Genomic DNA, 19,087 nt, shown 5'->3' on the forward strand with positions numbered 1-19,087 from the left:
CCTGCCAAGTGTAATTCTTTTGAAACAATAGTAGTGAGTAATTATGAGAGTTAACACTTTACTCCTTTGACCAAAGGGTCAAATAATGGCAAGGTTGAGTGGGAAGGGGGTTGGACCTGGGTGAGGTCAACCACTGAAGCAAGAGGGCTTTCAGTTACCTCTGAGGAAGAAGGAGACCTGTTTGGAAGAGTGACTGTGACTCCACTCTGGCACTGGGGGACCTTTCTGATGGTGAACTTCAAGAAGCTGGCACTACAACAGTCAACGCTCTTTGTTCCTTTTTACAATTGACGGCGCTTTTAAAGAGTACTCCAGAGCCAAGAAAATGAAGACTCTGTGTGCTTCAAGACAATAAATATGCTTTGGTCTGTGCTGTTCAAAGTACATTAGCAGCATAATCAACACGGTTCTCAAAAGGACTCACATCTGGGGATTTCTTAATGCAGACATGATCATCCTCTTTTCATTAAAAAAGAATCTGCGGCTCAGGGCAAAACAATGACTTGCCCAAGACTACATGGCAGCATAGTGAGTTAAAAATGCCAAACTCTTTTCTTTAATACTGAATCATATGCTGTTACACTTATGAATTAATAATTTTAATAAGAATTTGATTCTGTATATATTCATAGTATTACTGTTACTACACTCATATCTTAACTTTATTAATATGTTACTGAAAGGTTGTTGTTGAATCACGACGCCGGGATTCTCGGCCCCCGGAGGAGAAGAATTCAATCCGGGGCCAGAGATGAGGCTTGATCGCTCAGAGCTATTGTGTAATAAAGTTTTATTAAAGTATAAAGGAGATAGAGAAAGCTTCTGACACAGACATCAGAAGAGGGCAGAAAGAGTGCCGCTTGTTAGTGTTAGCAATGAAGTTATATACTCTCCACTGAATCCAAAGAATGTCTGGAGGTTGTAAAGACCTCACCAGACCTACTCCAATAACAGAATTAACCAGAAGGTTTAATCCCAAGACTGTCCTCAGGCAGAATACATTGTTGTTATATAATCCTTGTAAAGAACAGGTCTAAGGTAAGGTAAGGTGAAGTCGTTCAGTCTCAACTCTTTGAGACCCCATGGACTGTAGCCTACCAGGCATCTCTGTCCATGGGATTCTCCAGGCAAAAATACTGGAGTGGGTTGCCATTTCCTTCTCCAGGGGATCTTCCCAACCCAGGGATCGAACCCAGGTCTCCTGCGATGGAGGGAGATGCTTTAACCTCTGAGCCACCAGGGAAACCCAAAGAACAGGTCTACTCCCATAATTTACAGAATTAGCCAGAAGGTTTAATCCAGAGACTGTCCTCGGGCAGAATCAGTTCAGTTCAGTTCAGTGGCTCAGTCGTGTCCGACTCTTTGTGACCCCATGAATCGCAGCACGCCAGGCCTCCCTGTCCATCACCAACTCCCAGAGTTCACTCAGATTCACGTCCATCAAGTCAGTGATGCCATCCAGCCATCTCATCCTCTGTCGTCCCCTTCTCCTCCTGCCCCCAATCCCTCCCAGCATCAGAGTCTTTTCCAATGAGTCAACTCTTATTATATGATCCTAAGGAATATAGAGAAGGAAAAAAAGTGTGTCTTTTCTTCCTCCTTGAGAATTCCAGACCCCTCTCTCCTTGGAGACTCCTAGACTTCTTATCAACCTGCCTAGGAAATGACTCTCTCATTACTCATCAATAGTTGCACCAAAGATTTAACATATATCATATCTTTTCTCTTCTGATCACAATATTATGAGATTGATAGATGAAGCAAAAAGCAACCTCTGAGTTGCAAGGCCTGACCTGGTGCCACAGTGGGGCTTCTGTTCTCCTGCTCAACATCAACATTTCACAGAACCTCAATATCAGACAAGTTCATTCTGTGTCTGCGAAAGATCGAAACAAGAATAGGACATTCAATAATTATGTTTGAACACAGACACAACAAGTTACATTATACAAACCACCAAAATAACCACACATCCCCCTATCTTGAGTGACTGCTACATCTTGATCAAGTACAGCTCTCACTTCTATCTAGACTTCCCTTTATAGAGTTAACATTAAGATACCCAATGTGAAGAATAGCCCACTTCCTAACACTATCCATCCAGAGCAGATGAAACCCTCACCAAAATCACCTCATAGCCCACCTACTAGAAGATCTTTCTAACTTCTCTTTTTTAAAATATAAATTTATTTATTTTAATTGGAGGTTAATTACTTTACAATATTGTATTGGTTTTGCCATACATCAACACTCTTAATACATCATATTGTTTTCCAAGGAGAGTCCTGTTCCTTACTGCAGTGAGTAATAAACACAACTAGTTCAACTAAGAATGGAGGTGTTTCTAGTGGTCTCCAGTGAGAAATATTAACAAGTATAAGCATTATCCTTATTTTATAACCAAAGAAAGGAAAGCTCAGAGATCTTGAGAAATTTGCCCAACATTGGAAGAAAGTAAGTAACAGCACCAGCATCCTCTGTGTTCTTGTTTATTATAATACTGTGCTTACAGTGGTCCCCATGCCTCACTTTCCCCATCCGTCATGAAAAAGATATTGTTTTCCCAAAGTACCTCCATCCTACATCTTCCCTGAGACAGGAGCAGAAAAACATTATCAAAGTGGCTTTACTTGAGAGAGTGGGGACCTGCCCTGTTAAGAAACAAATATAGTACTTAATGTCATCTCCATGCCTCCATTTCTGCTCTTGAAGGACACTTAGAATGGTTAATAGAATATTTCAGGCAAAATGTTAATACAGAGCTTGGGGCACTAAAGGGTAGTTGCCCCTGTTTAATTGAAGTAAGAAGCCCCATATGACCTCAGGAAATCAGATTGTTAGAAAAGTGGACAACTAAGCCTTCTGCCAATTCTCCTTCTGAGAGTCCAGGAGAACAACCTGCCCCCCCCCCCAACTCCAGTTTGAGTTGAACTTAGAAGTAAGGAACAAAAGCTTTCATATTGAGGTGTCTGTGTCCCAGGTTTTTGTGTAGCTCGGAATGGCTATTAAAAGGTTGCTGATGCTATAATGGGTTTGCTTCCTATACCTGGTAGGGAACACTCTGTGATAAGGAAAGGGGAAATGCCCACTGCTCTGCAAAACAGTGAGAAGGACCACCATTTCCATGAAGCTTATGGGTTAAACAGAATATATTAAGAAGAGGTGGCAAGAATACACAGAACTATACAAAAAAGATCTTTATGACCCAGATAACAGTGATGGTGTGATCACTCACCTAGAGCCAGACACCCTGGAATGTGGAAAGTCAAGTGAACCTTAGGATTCACTACAAACAAAGTTCATGGAGGTGATAGAATTCCAGTTCAGCTATTTCAAATCCTAAAAGATAATTCTGTGAAAGTGCTGCACTCAATATGCCAGCAAATTTGGAAAACTCAGCAGTGGCCACAGGACTGGAAAAGGTCAGTTTTCATTTCAATCCCAAAGAAAGGCAATGCCAAAGAATGTTCAAACTACCACACAATTGCACTCATCTCACATGCTAGTAAAGTAATGCTCCAAATTCTCCAAGACAGGCCTCAACAGTACATGAACCATGAACTTACAGATATTCAAGCTGGATTTAGAAAAGGCAGAGGAACCCAGAGATCAAATTGCCAACATTTGATGGATCATCAAAAAAGGGAGAGAGCGCCTATAAAAACGTCTACTTTTGCTTTATTGACTACACCAAAGCCTTTGACTATGTGGATCACAACAAACTGTGGAAAATTCTTAAAGAGATGGAAATACCAGAACACCTGACCTGCCTCCTGTGAAAACTGTATGCAGGTCAAGAAGCAACAGCTAGAACTGGACATGGAACAACAGACTGGTTCCAAATCAGGAAAGGAGTATGTCGAGGCTGTATATTGTCACCCTGCTTATTTAACTTATATGCAGAGTACATCACGCAAAATGCCAGGCTGGATGAAGCACAAGCTGGAATCAAGATTGTCGGTAGAAATATCAATAACCTAGATATGGAGATGAAACCACCCTTATGACAGAAAGTGAAGAAGAACTAAAGAGCTTCTTGATGAAAGTGAAAGACGAAAGTTGAAAAAGTTTGCTTAAAACTCAACATTCAGAAAACTAAGATCATGACATCTGGTCCCATCACTTCATGGCAAATAGATAGGAATAAAGTGACAGACTTTATTTTGGGGGGCTCCAAAATCACCACAGATGATGACTGCAGTCATGAAATTAAAAGATGCTTGCTTCTTGGAAGAAAAGCTATGACCAACCTAGACAGCATCTTAAAAAGCAGAGACGTTACTTTCCCAATAAAGGTCTGTCCAGTCAAGGCTATGGTTTTTCCAGTAGTCATGTATGGATGTGAGACTTGGAGGACAATAAAGAAAGCTGAGCACTTAAGAATTGATGCTTTTGAACTGCAGTGTTGGAGAAGACTCTTGAGAGTCCCTTGGACTGCAAGGAGATCAAACCAGTCCATCCTAAAGGAAATCAATCCTGAATATTCATTGGAAGGATTGATGCTGAAGCTGAAACTCCAGTACTTTGGCCACCTATGTGAAGAACTGACTCATTGGAAAAGACACTGATGCTGGGAAAGATTGAAGGCAGGAGGAGAAGGGGATGACAGAGGATGAGATGGTTGGTGGCATCACCAACACAATGGACACGAGTTTGAGTAGGCTCCAGGAGTTGGTGATGGACAGGGAATCCTGGCATGCCGCAGAACTGAACTGAACTATTGCTTAAGGTTTGTAGTTGCAAACAACAGACTCCACTTCCATCAGTTTGATTTTGAATATGCATTTATTGAAATACAAGCCACAAGGTTTGAAGCTACAGAAAGAGAAACTGCAACATCATTGTTGGGGGAAAGAGCTTGTTTATTGCAAAGACTTCTCTCATTACTGATGCTGAGACTGGATGCCAGAAATACCACCCTGGCCAGCCACAAGGAGAGCAGTTAAGGTGTGGAGGGGGATGAAGGTGAAAATGTCATGAGGATGTGGGTTAAGACAAGAATCCTGGTGTCAAACCACAGGCTGTGTAGTTGCCTGGGTCAGGAGGAATGTGCTCCATCATTCCTTTCTTCCTTCCTCAAATAATTATAAACTGTCTCCTTGGTGCCAGAAACTGTGTCCAGTGCTCAGGATAAAGGGAAGACTGTATCTCATGAATCTTAGAGCCAACTGGGTGAGAAAGAATTAAGGCATGTAGACCCATGGAGGAAAGGAAACAGGCAGGTTCTGCTGAGGTGGGTAGGGGAGAAAAGAGCTACAGGGAAACTGAACTGTTTAAGGAGCATCCACAGCTCAGTGCTGCAGGGATCCATCTCAGACTTCAGAGTTTCTGGGGACCACTCTTCGCATGTCCTCTGCAAAAAGAAAGGAACTTGCTGAGCGCCATCATTGTAGCCCAGACCTGGACACTGTTCATCATGACAGAGCCTAGACTTTCCAAAAAATATGGAACTATAGTCCCCATGACCCAATGGACAATAAGATGGAGATGAGTCTTCCAAGCCTGAAAGGTGCTCAGAAACAGTGCAGACCTGCCCTGGAGGTCTGATCAGTGTTCCACCTGAGAAGAGATGCATGTGATCAGGTTGAGATGATCACAAAAAGGCATCTGGGCCCATCCTCTCCCTGGAGATCTCGCTCAGTGTGTGGTTTCACAGGACACTGCAGCCTCTTCTCTTGGCAGCAGCAAGGAGGAAGATACTATGCAGGGTGAATGGTGTGTGGCCCCCTGGGCTCTGCCTGTTTCCCCAACCCTTCCCCTCCCCCTGTGCCCTGGCCCCTGTCTTACCACGGGGACCCTGCCCCTTGACCGCAGATCTTAATGCACTCCTCTTCAGTGAGGAAGTTGTTCTTCTTTCCATTACAGCCACCATATATAAAGTGCTCACAGTGCCCAGTCTTGGCATTGTAAAAGTATCTGATCTCTGGGGTAATGCAGGGACCTGAGAATTTACGCTCCAGGCAGAAAGCAGGCCTAGAAGTTGCTGAAACGGGAGGGGCAATGAGTCAGTTATGAGGATGGTCATCACAGCTCGGCCTACTGAAACCACCTGTTTGTTTACAATAGAGAATGTTAGGGTTGCAGAAGACGATCAAATTGAAAAGCTCATTTGTAAACCTCCTTTCTGGAACATAATTATGAATGTTGCTAAGCATGACACAATATATTAATTATGTACAAATTTATATCTCCTCATGAAGTATTTTAAGAAAAATTGGTACAATGCCTTTGATTAGATTTGGACTATAAAGAAAGCTGAGAGCTGAAGAATTGATGCTTTTGAACTGTGGTGTTGCAGAAGACTCTTGAGAGTCCCTTGGACTCCAAGGAGATCAAACTAGTCAATAGTAAAGGAAATCAGTTCTGAATATTCATTGGAAGGACTGATGATGCTGAAGCTGAAACTCCAATACTGTGTTCTTCACCTGATGTGAAGAACCAGCTCTTTGGAAAAGACCCTGATGCTGGGGAAGATTGAAGGCGGGGGAAGAAGAGGACAACAGAGGATGAGTTGGTTGGATGGCATCACCAAAACAATGGACATGAGTTTGAGTAGGCTCTGGGAGTGGGTGATGGACAGGGAAGCCTGGCATGTTGCAGTCCATGAGGTCAAAAAGAGTTGGACACTACTGAGCGACTGAACTGAACTGAACTGAACTGCATAAAAACTTCTATAGGACTTACTTGTGGTCCAGTGGTTAAGAATCTGCCTTCCAATACAGGAGTCCTGGGTTCAGTCCCTTTTTAAGGAACTGAGGTCCTACTGTGAAGAAGGCTGAGCACCGAAGAATTGATGCTTTTAAACTGTGATGTTGGAGAAGACTCTTGAGAGTCCCTTGGACTGCAAGGAGATTCAACCAGTCCATTCTGAAGGAGATCAGCCCTGGGATTTCTTTGGAAGGAATGATGCTAAAGCTGAAACTCCAGTACTTTGGCCACCTCATGCAAAGAGTTGACTCATTGGAAAAGACTTTCATGCTGGGAGGGATTGAGGGGCAGGAGGAGAAGGGGACGACAGAGGATGAGATGGCTGGATGGCATCACTGACTTGATGAACGTGAATCTGAGTGAACTCCAGGAGTTGGTGATGGACAGGGAGGCCTGGCGTGCTGCGATTCATGGGGTCGCAAAGAGTCGGACACAACTGAGCAACTGAACTGAACTGAACTGAGGTCCTACATGCCTTGGCGCAACTAAGCTGCTGGACCACAACTACTGAGCATTCGACCTGCAACTAAGATACATGTCAAATTAATATATAAATGTGCAATTAAAAAAAACCACACAACTCTACAACAACAAAGAGATATCACAGATAAAATAATATTTCCTATGTATCAATAATTACTGGGTCTAGATACCTTGGTTTTATAATACTATTCTCTGTGCTTATGTGGATGGTAAAAGCTTTCCACTGTTAATTTTACAAAATGTGAAGGAATCATGCTATAGTGGAAGAAAAGCATGAAGCAAACATACCAGTGTGTTTACTTCTGATACCTCAGGCTGCTGCTGCTGCTGCTGCTGCTACTAAGTCACTTCAGTCGTGTCCAACTCTGTGCAACCCCATAGATGGCAGCCCACCAGGCTCCCCTGTCCCTGGGATTCTCCAGGAAAGAACACTGGAGTGGGTTGCCATTTCTTCTCCAATGGATGAAAGTGAAAAATGAAAGTGAAGTCTCTCAGTCGTGTCCGACTCCTAGCGACCCCATGGATGGTAGCCTACCAGGCTCCTCCATCCATGGGATTTTCCAGGCAAGAGTACTGGAGTGGGGTGCCATCGCCTTCTCCGGATACCTCAGGAGGACTGTATAACTTGAATGTTGATACCAATAATATGTTGATACTGTGATCATAAAAAGAAATATAGAGTTTTTTTCCTTCTTTTCATCCTTTTCCTGATGCTGAGTTCCTAAAAATCTTGGTATTTCTTATGTGAGAAGAACAATAAAAGTGTCTTCTGGTACTAGAAGTCGGAGATTTTGGAAAGACCCTTATAACCTCAGATTGGATTGCACAGGAAAGCACCGCCTTTCCTTCTTACCCTCCTATCCTCCCCCGTGGTCTTCTTTTCTCCATCTCCTCGCCTTTCCTCAACCTCAGGGAGGGTAATGGAGCTGTCTGTTGAACAATCTCCAAAGGCTAATGATTTAATGCATCATGACTAGGTAATGAAGTCTCCATAGAGGCCTCAACAGAGCAAGACATTCATGTTATTCAAGAGAATTGAAATCGACGCAGGGAACAACATAGATACATACTTCATCATGGCTCACTTGACCACTGCTGGAGCCTGCTCACTGGGCCTCTGTCTCTGCCCTTTGCCCCCTAGAGGGCACTCTCGGTACTGCAGCCTCAGGGATCCTGTTAGTATTCAGCCCTATCCCACTGTTCCTATGACCAGTCCCTCAGTGATCACTCTTTGCTCTGAGAGTCAAATTCTGATTCTTATAAAGTCCTGCAGAGCTCTTCATGACCTGCCCCCCATGGCCTCTTGGCCTCATTCCCTCCCACTCCCTTCACCTCCCATCCACCCATTCATCTTCAACCACCCTGGTCCAAGTTGTTGCTCAAACACAACAGTCACATTTCTTCTGCAGCCTCTGCTCAAACCTTCCTTATCACAGAAGGTGTCCTTGACCCTGCAGAGAAAAATCACAGCATCCTTCCTCCGAATCACTCTCTAAATTCAAAAAACTTATAACCTACCGTAGGATTTCTCGCCTTTGCTATTGTTTGTCTCCCTCCTAGAAAGCAAGCTACTTGCCAAATTTTTTTCACAACCCAAGAACAGTACTTTGAAGGGACTTACAAACTCCCATTTTCATTATCTCCACAAGTGCAAGGTCATTAAATAGAATGGGTATAATTGAATTCCTTTTAGTAAAAAAATATCACCTTGATGATACAGCACATCAACATAATAGTCAATCTCCCTCTAACATTCAGTCTCCTGAAAGGATAATAAAATAATGTGTCCAGGTGATCACTAACCCAGCAATCTCTCTGAACCCAAATAAATATGAGTTTTTATGGATGTTTTCAAGAAATAATCATAATGATTGAATTAGCACCCATTGCTGGTGTATCTCAATCTCAAAAGCCTGCCCCTCTCCTCAGAGGTGCTAGTAAGAACGTGGTGAATTTCCAACCTCTTAATGGGTGTTTGAGTTTTGGGGGAGACCTGCCTTTTCCTAAAGGTTTTCCAGATCATTTTGCATGATCTAGAGGCACGATCTGGTGGTGTATCTACTACCACTAACCAATTCCCCAAACACCCACCAGGTGTCCCCCATCAACTGACATCTGAGATGAAATCCATGCAGTTAATGCAGCTCCCACAGGTTGAGGGCTCAATACTGTCCTCACTTTAGTGCCAGCCATGTGGTCCAAATTTACTTATGCCTGTGACCAAATGGCTAAAATGTGGAGGTCCCATGATCCCTCCATATTCAATAAATCAGTGGAACTGGTGACCAAACTTAGGAAAATCCTTACTTACTATTCTCAGATTAATATACATGAAAATTCATGAACAGTGAAATGGAGATCTGTAGGGCAAAGCAGGAATGGAGGCGTGCGGAACTTCCATTCCCGATTGGAGCACAGCACCCTCACATCACATCATTGCATTCCCACCTGGAATACTCTCTGATCCAAATATTTGTGAATTTATATTGACGTTTCAAGAAATAGGCTTATTGATTGAATCGTTGGCCACTGGTGACTGCTCTCACTCGCAGTGACCTTCCCTCTCCCCAGAGGTGCAGAAGGTACAAACCTTTATTCTCTTCTTGGAGTATTGCTGTTGGGAGCTCCTTTACTGAACGTTTCTCCAGTCGCTTTCCAGAAATCATCACATGACCTACTAGAGAGAATAAATTTCAAGAGTTTCAGGAGTCCTGGTCCATGAAACAGATCAAACATGGTTAAGAAAATAACAAAATAGGACAAAATAACAAAATAACAAAAGAGGATAAGAGAAAGGGCCTTGGAGACTTTAGTAATATTATGTCAGCCTTGGTCCCACAGCCTACCACACCAGAGCTGAATTTCTTCATTTCCCTGCAGTTACTGTCCTCCACACTCCACATTTTCTAATTAGTTTTAATAATAGAGGAATAATTATTATTTGATTAAGAAATATTTCACTACTCACCTCTCCCCAAGCCTCACATGAGCCCTCATATCACAGGATAAGGTGAGTCTGGGTTTTTTCCTGACATGAAATACGTGGTTTCTCCACCAACACCATCCAATTCCCAACACCCAATGGGAGAACCACAGCTAATTGACTTTTGATACCAAATCTGTGGAGTTAGTGCCGATGCCACAGTTGAAGCATCCAGACTGTCCTCTCTTCAGATGCCAGCCAAGTGGTCTCAAGTCACTCATGCTTCTGACCAAGTGATTAAAAGTGAGAGTTTCCATGACCCCAGCTCCATGCTCAAAAATTCAATAGAACTGTCGATCAAACTCATGAAAACCCTTACTTACAGTCCTCAGATTAATATACACAGTAAAACTCAGGAACAGTGAAATGGAGGAGATATGTAGGGCAAAGGAGGAATGGAGGTGTTTGGAGTGTCCGTGCCCTGGTGAGCACAGCACCGTCACAACACCACCATTAGTTCCCACCACAAAAGCTATCCGAATGACAGTATTTATGGATTTTTATTGACGGTTGACTAAATAGGCACATTGATTAAATCATCAGCCAGTGCTGATTGGTCTCAATCTGTGTGCTCTCCTCTCTCCCCAGAGGTGCAGAAAGTTCAAAGCTTTAAGTCTGTTATTGAAGATTCTCTTAGTCAACCCTTTCAGTATACCGAATTTCAATTCTTTAACAACCTTGTGGTCTATGAAAGACAAAAACTCCAAAATTGTCTGGAATCTTGGGCCATGAACCAGGACAAGGATCAAATATGGATAATAATATGATAGTCAAAAGAGGACAAGGGTAACGGTCTGGCAACTTGCTAATACTGTGTCAACCTTGGTCCTACAAGCCAGCCAACACAGAGTTGTGTTTCTTGCTTTCCCTGTAGTTGCTCTGCTCAGTAGTTCCAGGTCTTTCTCATTAATTTTTATAATAGAGGGATAACCATTATTTGACACACACACATATATATACTTTCTGGCCCCAAGCAATAGGTACATGAATCTTTTCAAGTGAACATATCTTGGTGGAAAATGACCAAAATTGGCCAAGAAATGTGAATAAACTCTTTATAATTGTGACTGGCAATATGTTCAAAGAACCCATGTTACAGGTACTTGCTGCTCAGATGAGGAAACTGCAGATGACTTCTTCTAGGCCACAGGGCACATGGGTGGCAGGTTTCAGACAAGATATTGCCCTGTCACAACCCGTTTGATATACATATGTATTTAATTTTAAGATATTTCCTCATGAGAATCATAATGGGAGTGGAGTTAAAGATTTGCAACTTCAGACTTTCCTGATCTCCAGTAGTTAAGAATTAGCCTGCCAACGCAAGGGACATGGGTTCTATCATTGATTTGGGAAGATTCCACATGCCTAGAGGCGACTAAGCAGGTGAACTGCAACTCCTGAACTCAGATGCCTAGAGCCCCTGCTCTGCAACAAGAGAAGCCACCCCATGGAGAAGCCTACACATTGCAACCAGAGAATAGACCCCGGAACTAGAGAATGTCCTCGCGCAACAAGGAAGAACAATACGGTCAAAGCAAACAAAAGCCCCACCCAACGTGGCAGGAAACGTTCCAAGAGGGTTGGCAGCATCCACCCCACCCCTTCCAAGAACTCCCCTCATTCCCCTCCAGTCTACAGAGGAGAGGTGAACCTACCTTCGTCCTGGGTATGCTGTTCATACACCGGGGTGCTGTCCACCAGGATAACCAGGAGGAAGAGAAGGGCTGCGGAGAGGCAGAGCCGGCTCATCTTCATAGCCTTGCAGGAGGGCTCCTGAGGATGCTGGGGATGGACTGGGCTTTTAATATCCTGGCTGAGAGGTTGGATCAGGCGATGAGGAAGGGAGTGAGACAGGGGAGGAGTTGGGTCAGTCCTGTTTATTGTGAAATTCCCCCACCTAACCATGCCTCTTGCTTCTGTCTGCAGGGGGTCAAATGTCCAGTAACAGCAGTTCTCAGACTTGACTATGCCTGTGTGTCTTGCGTAAACACAGACTGATCAGATAGATGGAGTTTTGTTCAATGTAGTCACTCAGGGAGCATCTAAGCACCTAGAGCACTGTACGACACATGATGGATGGTCAGTGAGTTCAGTTCCATTCAGTTCACTCGCTCAGTCGTGTCCGACTCTTTGCGACCCCAGGAATCGCAGCACGCCAGGCCTACCTGTCCATCACCAACTCCCAGAGTTCGCTCAGACTCACAGCCATCGAGTCAGTGATGCCATCCAGCCATCTCATCCTCTGTCGTCCCCTTATCCTCCTGCCCCCAATCCCTCCCAGCATCAGAGTCTTTTCCAATGAGTCAACTCTTCTCATGAGATGGCCAAAGTACTGGAGTTTCAGCTTTAGCATCATTCCTTCCAAAGAATCCCAGGGCTGATCTCCTTCAGAATGGACTGGTTGAAACTCCTTGCAGTCCAAGGGACTCTCAAGAGTCTTCTCCAACACCACAGTTCAAAAGCATCAGTTCTTTGGCGCTCAGCCTTCTTCACAGTCCAACTCTCACATCCATACATGACCACAGGAAAAACCATAGCCTTGACTAGACAGACCTTAGTTGGCAAAGTAATGTCTCTGCTTTTGAATATACTATCTAGGTTGGTCATAACTTTTCTTGTCAGTGAGTAGACGAGAACAAATCAAAGATGTATAGGTGATTGGCAGTGTGTGAGCCCAGGTCCTCCTTCCCAGCCTCCTGCAGGTGTCATCACATCTGGCCTCAATGCCCTGACCCCCCTCACCTAGCTCAGAAGACAGGTGTGACACGGGTCACCCTCCAGCAACCATTGCCACAGCGTCTGCCCTGGATGGACATCTGCCCTTCATGAGGGACTGGTCCAGGCAGGAACCTAACTGGGGAAGGTGGTCTCCTCCTGGGTTGTAACCCTATTTACTGCTTTACATAAGGAATAAGGGGAGGGGCAGGCAGAGGGGAAGCAGAGAGCTGAACTCATCTCCAGAGCATGACCACCTGCCATCCTCACCTGGTTTCACAACAGGAGAGCTTTCTGCCCGAGTGGACCTCAGGAGACCATGGAAGTTTGCCTGAAGCCACCCCCTGCAGCCGTTCCAGTCCTCTCTCCCAGTGGTTTCGGGGTCATAGGACCTCAGTTTCGGTATCAGTTCTGCCTTTTCCTATCTTTGTACCTGAGGATATAAATCCCCTAGAGCCCTGTTTTCAGTTGTCATATGAGATCAGTGCTGCCCACATCATGGGGTTGCTATGGAAGCAACAGGCACAACAAACATATGTTCCTTCTCCCTGAGAAGTCAGAATCCTTTGTAATATTAATAACAACAGCAATCAAACCCTGAATATTCATTGGAAGGACTGATGCTAAAGCTGAAGCTCCAATACTTTGGCCACCTGATGCAAAGAGCCGACTCACTGGAAAAGACCCTGATGCTGGGAAATACTGAAGGCAGGAGGAGAAGGGGACAACAGAGGATGAGATGGTTGGATGGCATCACCAACTCAATGGACATGAGTTTGAGCAAACTGGGAGATGGTGAAGGAGAAGGAAACCTGGAGTGCTGCAGTCCATGGGCTCACAAAGAGTCAGACATGACTGAGATACTGGACTACAACAAATGAGCACAAATCACAACCCATAAATCAAGTGCATGATTCTGCCAGGAATTCTGAAAATGCAGATAACTGGGAAGGGATTCTGAGTACTCTGCCCCACATAATACAGTCCCACAGCCCTGACCCTCATACCAGACACAAATGATAGAGAAGAGTGAGTCTGATGTTGTCCCCAACTCCAAACATGTGAGGTCTCTGCCAACAGCAGTTTCCCAGCATCCACTGCCCATCTCAGAAGTCAATTCACTTCTGACACTAAATCCATAGAGGTAGCGTAGAACCCACAAGGTGAGGGCTGGGTCCCTGAGGACTGCCCATATTTTCAAGTGTTGATCACAAGTCCTGCAGTCACTCACACCTGTGACCAACTGGCTATTAACGCAAAGGTTCTATAACCCACCTCCCACGTTCAATAACTTAATAGAACTACTCCCAGAACTCAAGAAAGCCCTTTACTTATGGTTCCAAGTTATTATAAAGCACAAAACTCAGGGACAGCCAACCGGAGAAGCATAGGGTAAATGGGGAGTTGGGGCTGCTGAACCTCCAAGGCCCTCTTGAGACTCTCTCTGCTCTCAGTCTCTTGATGTTATCACCTCCCTTGATGCTCTCTGAACACAATGTTTATGGATTTCAATTGAGGATTGGAGGTAGGCAAGTTGATAGACCATTGGCTATTGGTGATTGAACTCAATATAGTACCCTCTCCTGTCCTCAGAGGAATGGAGGGTTGACAGTTCTAACCTTCTAAGCACCTGATGGAACATTCTGGAGTCCAGTCCCATGCAAATAGTATCATCCAGACACTATCTCAGGTCCCATCCCTCACTCATTGCATGATTTATGAAACTATGGAAAATTCCAAGAGTTTCAGAAGGCCTGGGGCACGAACAGCAACAAGGGTCAATTACGGTTTTTATTATGAAACAACAGTGAGGGTGAGGAGCAAGGCAGTGACTAAGAATATTGTCTCAGTGATGAGGTCACTGATCAGGTAGAGTCTTTTTTTTTTTTTTTTTCAAAACTGAACATTCAATGATATCTTTTGAGAGTCAAGGAATATCCCTGGAGTGAAAACTACCTAATTTATCATAAGAAATGCTAAGGGTTTGCTGCACACACCCCCAGCCCTGCTCCCCAGCTCCTTCCATGAACTCCCGCCATCACCCCTCCCCAGCCTGTAGAGGAGAGGTAAAGTCAGAACATACCTCAGGGCTGATTCCTGCTTCATCTACCAAGTGCCCAAAGGATGAAAAGGGCTGCAGAGAGGCAGAGCCAGCTCATCCCTGTGGCTAGTGGGAGAACTTGTGATGAAACCTGAGGGCTGACTGAGCTCACACACCAGCTGAGGGGTCAGAACAGCCAACAAGGAGGGGAGCGATGGCAGGGAGGAGCTGGGGTCAGTCTTATAAAGTGTGTAATCTCCTCACCCCCCACGGTCCTGCTTCTGCCTACCAAGGCCAAATGCCCAGTAACATCAATTCTTAAGCTTGACTATGCTTGTGGGTCTTGTGGAAACACACGCTGTGGTTCCAGAGGTGGAATTTTGTCCAGTAAGGTCACTCAGGGAATATCCCAGCACCTAGAGTGGTGCATGGCATGTGATGGATGGTCAAGTGAGTGGATGAGAGCAGATCACAGAACTGATAGGTGATCAGCAGTGTGTTAGCTCAGGTCATCCTTTAAAGCCTTATATCGGTGTCTGTACATCCTGCCCACCCCACCCCACCCCTATCTTAGTCTCACCTACTTCACCAGGCAGATGTGACATGTCAAGCTTCCTGCAATTACTGTGGCAGCATCTCTACTAGACAGACACCAGCTCTTTACTTGGGACTGGTCCAGGCAGATGGTGAGCCAGGGGAAGAGCATCTTCATCTGGGGCACAAGCTCTGGCATTTTGGGTAGGAAAAAAAAGAGTTAGAAAGTGGGCAGAAGGGAAGCAGAGAGACAAATGTGTCTCCACAGCATGACCACCCACTACTCTTCACTTGGTTTCAATAAAAAAAGAGCTCCTGACATAAGTCAAAGATGGAGAAGCTCTATACAGTCAGCAAAAACAAGACCAGAAGCTGACTGTGGCTCAGATCATGAGCTCCTTATTGCCAAATGCAGACTGAAATTGAAGAAAGTGGGCAAAACCACTAGACCACTCAGGTATGATCTAAATCAAATCCCTAATGACTATAAAGTGCAAGTGATAAATAGATTTAAGGGACTAGATCTGATAGACAGAGTACCTGATGAACTATGGTCAGAGGTTTCATGACATTGTACAGGAGACAGGAATCAAGACTATTCCCAAGAAAAAGAAATGCAAAAAAGCAAAATGGTTGTCTGAGGAGGCCTTACAAATAGCTGTGAAAAGAAGGGAAGTGAAAAGCAAAGGAGAAAAGGAAATATACACCATTTGAATGCAGAGTTCACATTGAAACATGTATATCATATAAGAAACAAATTGCCAGTCCAGGTTCGATACAGGATGCTTGGGCCTGGTGCACTGGGATGACCCAGAGGGATGGTACGGGGAGGGAGGTGGAAGGGGGGTTCAGGATGGGGAACACGTGTACGCCCGTGGCAGATTCATGTTGATGTGTGGCAGAACCAATACAATATTGTAAAGTAATTAGCCCCCGATTAAAATTAATAAATTTAAATTAAAATTTTTAAAAACGAATAGCAAGGAGAGATAAGAAAGCCTTCCTTGGTGATCAATGCAAAGAAATAGAGGAAAAGAACAGAATGGGAAAGACTAGAGATCTCTTCAAGAAAATTAGAGATACCAGGGGAATATTTCATGCAAAGATGGGAACAATAAAGGACAGAAATGGTATGGACCTAACAGAAGCAGAAGATATTAAGAAGAAGTGGCAAGAATACACAGAAGCACTGTACCAAAAAAAGATCTTCATGACCCAGATAATCACGATGGTGTGATCACTCACCTAGAGCCAGACATCCTGGAGTGTGAAGTCAAGTAGGTCTTAGGAAGCATCACTATGAACAAAGCCAGTGGAGGTGATGGAATTCCAGTTGAGCTATTTCAAATCCTGAAAGATGATGCTGTGAAAGTGCTGCACTCAATATGCCAGCAAATTTGGAAAACTCAGCAGTGGCCACAGGACTGGAAAAGGTCAGGTTTCGTTCCAATCTCTAAGAAAGGCAATGCCAAAGAATGCTCAAACTACCGCACAATTGCACTCATCTCACACGCTAGTAAAGTAATGCTCAAAATTCTCCAAGCCAGACTTCAGCAATACGTGAACCGTGAAGTTCCAGATGTTCAAGCTGGTTTTAGAAAAGGCAGAGGAACCAGAGATCAAATAGCCAGCATCCGCTGGGTCATCAAAAAAGCAAGAGAGTTCCAGAAAAACATCTATTTCTGCTTTATTGACTATGCCAAAGCCTTTGACTGTGTGGATCACAATAAACTGTGGAAAATTCTGAGAGAGATGGGAATGCCAGACCACCTGACCTGCCTCTTGAGAAACCTATATGCAGGTCAGGAAGCAACAGCTAGAAATGGGCATGGAACAGCAGACTGGTTCCACATAGGAAAAGGAGTACGTCAAGGCTGTATATTGTCACCCTACTTGTTTAAATTATATGCAGAGTACATCATGAGAAACGCTGGACTGGAAGAAGCACAAGCTGGAATCAAGATTGCCGGGAGAAATATCAATAACCTCAGATATGCAGATGACACCACCCTTATGGCAGAAAGTGAAGAAGAACTAAAGAGCCTCGATGAAAGTGAAAGAGGAGAGTGAAAAAGTTGGCTTAAAGCTCAACATTCAGAAAACGAAGATCATGGCATCCGGTCCCATCACTTCATGGGAAGTAGATGGGGAAACAGTGGAAACAGTGTCAGACTTTATTTTTCTGGGCTCCAAAATCACTGCTGATGGTGACTGCAGCCATGAAATTAAAAGACGCTTACTCCTTGGAAGGAAAGTTATGACCAACCTAGACAGCATATTATAAAGCAGAGACATTACTTTGCCAACAAAGGTCCATCTAGTCAAGGCTATGGTTTTTCCTGTGGTCATGTGTGGATGTGAGCGTTGGACTAGAAAGAAAGCTGAGTGCCGAAGAATTCATGCTTTTGAACTGTAGTGTTTGAGAAGACTCTTGAGAGTCCCTTGGACTGCAAGGAGATCCAACCAGTACATCCTAAAGGAGATCAGTCCTGGGTGTTCATTGGAAGGACTGATGTTGAAGCTGAAACTCCAGTACTTTGGCCATCTGATGCAAAGAGCTGACTCATTTGAAAAGACTCTGATGCTGGGAAAGATTGAGGGCAGGAGGAGACGGGGACGACAGAGGATGAGATGGTTGGATGGCATCATCAATTCGATGGACATGGGTTTGGGTGGACTCCGGGAGTTGATGATGGACAGGGAGGCCTGGTGTGCTGCAGTTCACAGGGTCGCAAAGAGTCGGACACGACTGAGTGAGTGAACTGAACTGAACTGATACTTGCTCTGGTCCCCATGCCTCATTTTCCTCATCTGTCATGAAGCAGACACTGTTTTCCCAAAGTGCCTCCCTCCTACATATTCCCAGAGGAAGAGAAGGAAAACTTCATCAGAGTCCCTCTACTTGAGAGAGAGGGAAGCTGCCAAGTTAGAAAATTAATACAGCAGCTAAGTGCCATCTCTATGCCTCCATTTCCTCCCTTGAAGGATTCTTAAGATGGTTAATAGAATAATGCAGGCAAAATGCTAACACAGGGGCTGGCGCACTAAATGGTAGCTGCCCCTCTTTAACTGAAGTAAGACACCGCCTCCCCACATGTGACTTCAGGGAATCAGATTCCTTAGAAAGATGAACAACTGAATCTTATGTACTTTCCCCTTCTGAGAGTCCAAGAGGACAGCCTGCCCCCAAATTTAAACTAGACTTAGAAGTAAGGAATAAAAGCTTTCACGCTGATGTGTCTGTCTCCCAGGATTTTTTGTGTAACTTGAGGTGGCTATTAAGAGGTCAATGATACTATCCTGGGTTTGCTTCCTCTACCCGGTAGGGCACAGTCTGTGGACTGGGAAAGGGGAGGCACCCACTGCTCTGCAGAACAGAGAGAAGAACCACCGTTTCCATGGACCCTATTGGTAAACATTTGTAGTTGAAAACAACAGACTCCACTGCCCTCAGTTTAGTTTTGAATATGCATTTATTGAAATATAAGCCACAGTGTTTGAAAACACAGAAAGGAAAACTGCAACATCTTTATGGGAAAGGAGGGCTTTTTTTATTGCAAAGACTTCTCTCATTACTGATGCTGATAAGTGGATACCAGAAATTCCACCAAGGCCTCACA

At 44.3% G+C, this 19,087-nt stretch overlaps 1 protein-coding gene across 1 annotated transcript; it reads right to left on the reverse strand.

Moving 5' to 3' along the window:
- On the reverse strand, positions 4,767–11,957 carry LOC102188515 (trophoblast Kunitz domain protein 1-like). Its single transcript, XM_005688711.3, has 4 exons — positions 11,833–11,957; positions 9,782–9,865; positions 5,788–5,983; positions 4,767–5,353 (listed from the first exon to the last, which is right to left on the reverse strand). Coding segments are annotated over exons 1-4 (381 nt in total). The 5' UTR covers positions 11,933–11,957; the 3' UTR covers positions 4,767–5,352.

The sequence above is a fragment of the Capra hircus genome, chromosome 13 (genome assembly GCF_001704415.2).
Source record: "Capra hircus breed San Clemente chromosome 13, ASM170441v1, whole genome shotgun sequence".
NCBI lineage: Eukaryota > Metazoa > Chordata > Mammalia > Artiodactyla > Bovidae > Capra > Capra hircus.